The sequence below is a fragment of the Pteropus alecto genome, unplaced genomic scaffold (assembly GCF_000325575.1).
Source record: "Pteropus alecto unplaced genomic scaffold, ASM32557v1 scaffold555, whole genome shotgun sequence".
NCBI classification, from domain to species: Eukaryota; Metazoa; Chordata; class Mammalia; order Chiroptera; family Pteropodidae; genus Pteropus; species Pteropus alecto.
In genome coordinates, this window is record NW_006436809.1 from 502383 (window position 1) to 502940 (window position 558).

The window sequence follows — 558 nt, forward strand, 5'->3', positions numbered from 1 at the left end:
TCTCCCCAGGGCTGGGTGTCCACTCCGGGGCCTCCAAAGGCCCAGGCCTTCTCTCTGCAAGTGGCTCTTCACTCCGCTGCTGCTGCTGCTGCTGCTGCTGCTGCTGCTGCTGCTGGCGCTCCTGTCGAATGAATCGGTTCTGGTGCACTGGGCCGATGGCCTCCAGTAGGACAGCAGACTTGTCAGGGTCTGGGGGTCCAGCCTCTGTAGTCCCAGAGGCAAGAATAGGCTCCCCAGGAGCCAGGCCAAGCTTGGCCCGGCGGCGCTCCAGGAGTCCCCGTTTCCAGGCTGGCATCTGGGACAGACGCTCCCGCTCCGCCTTCTCCCGGCCCCGAATGGCTGCCTCCTCCTGCCGGCGCCGGGCTAGCAGCTGTAGCTTCCAGTCCGGGATGGTGGCCATGGTCGCCCTGAGGTTAGGGTGGGGAGCACTGGGGGCAGAGAACAGGAAGGAGAGGCTCCAAAGAGGCCCAGGGGGTGAGACTGGGAATGGGAGAAGAGGAAGTGGAGGGGGAGAGGTGGGACACAGAGGAGGCCAGAGGAGCTGAGGGTGAGGACAGA

General features: G+C 65.4%; 1 protein-coding gene across 2 annotated transcripts in view; it reads right to left on the reverse strand.

The window, feature by feature from the left end:
* Positions 1–558, reverse strand: part of PPP1R18 (protein phosphatase 1 regulatory subunit 18) — a 9108-nt gene that overhangs the window by 6927 nt on the left and 1623 nt on the right. For both annotated transcript variants that reach the window (XM_025048048.1, XM_025048047.1), the window contains exon 2: positions 1–428. This exon is cut by the window's left edge and continues 1238 nt beyond it. In XM_025048048.1, coding sequence (XP_024903816.1) covers positions 1–400 — 400 coding nt within the window. In that variant the 5' untranslated portion in view covers positions 401–428. The remainder of the gene's footprint in view (positions 429–558) is intronic.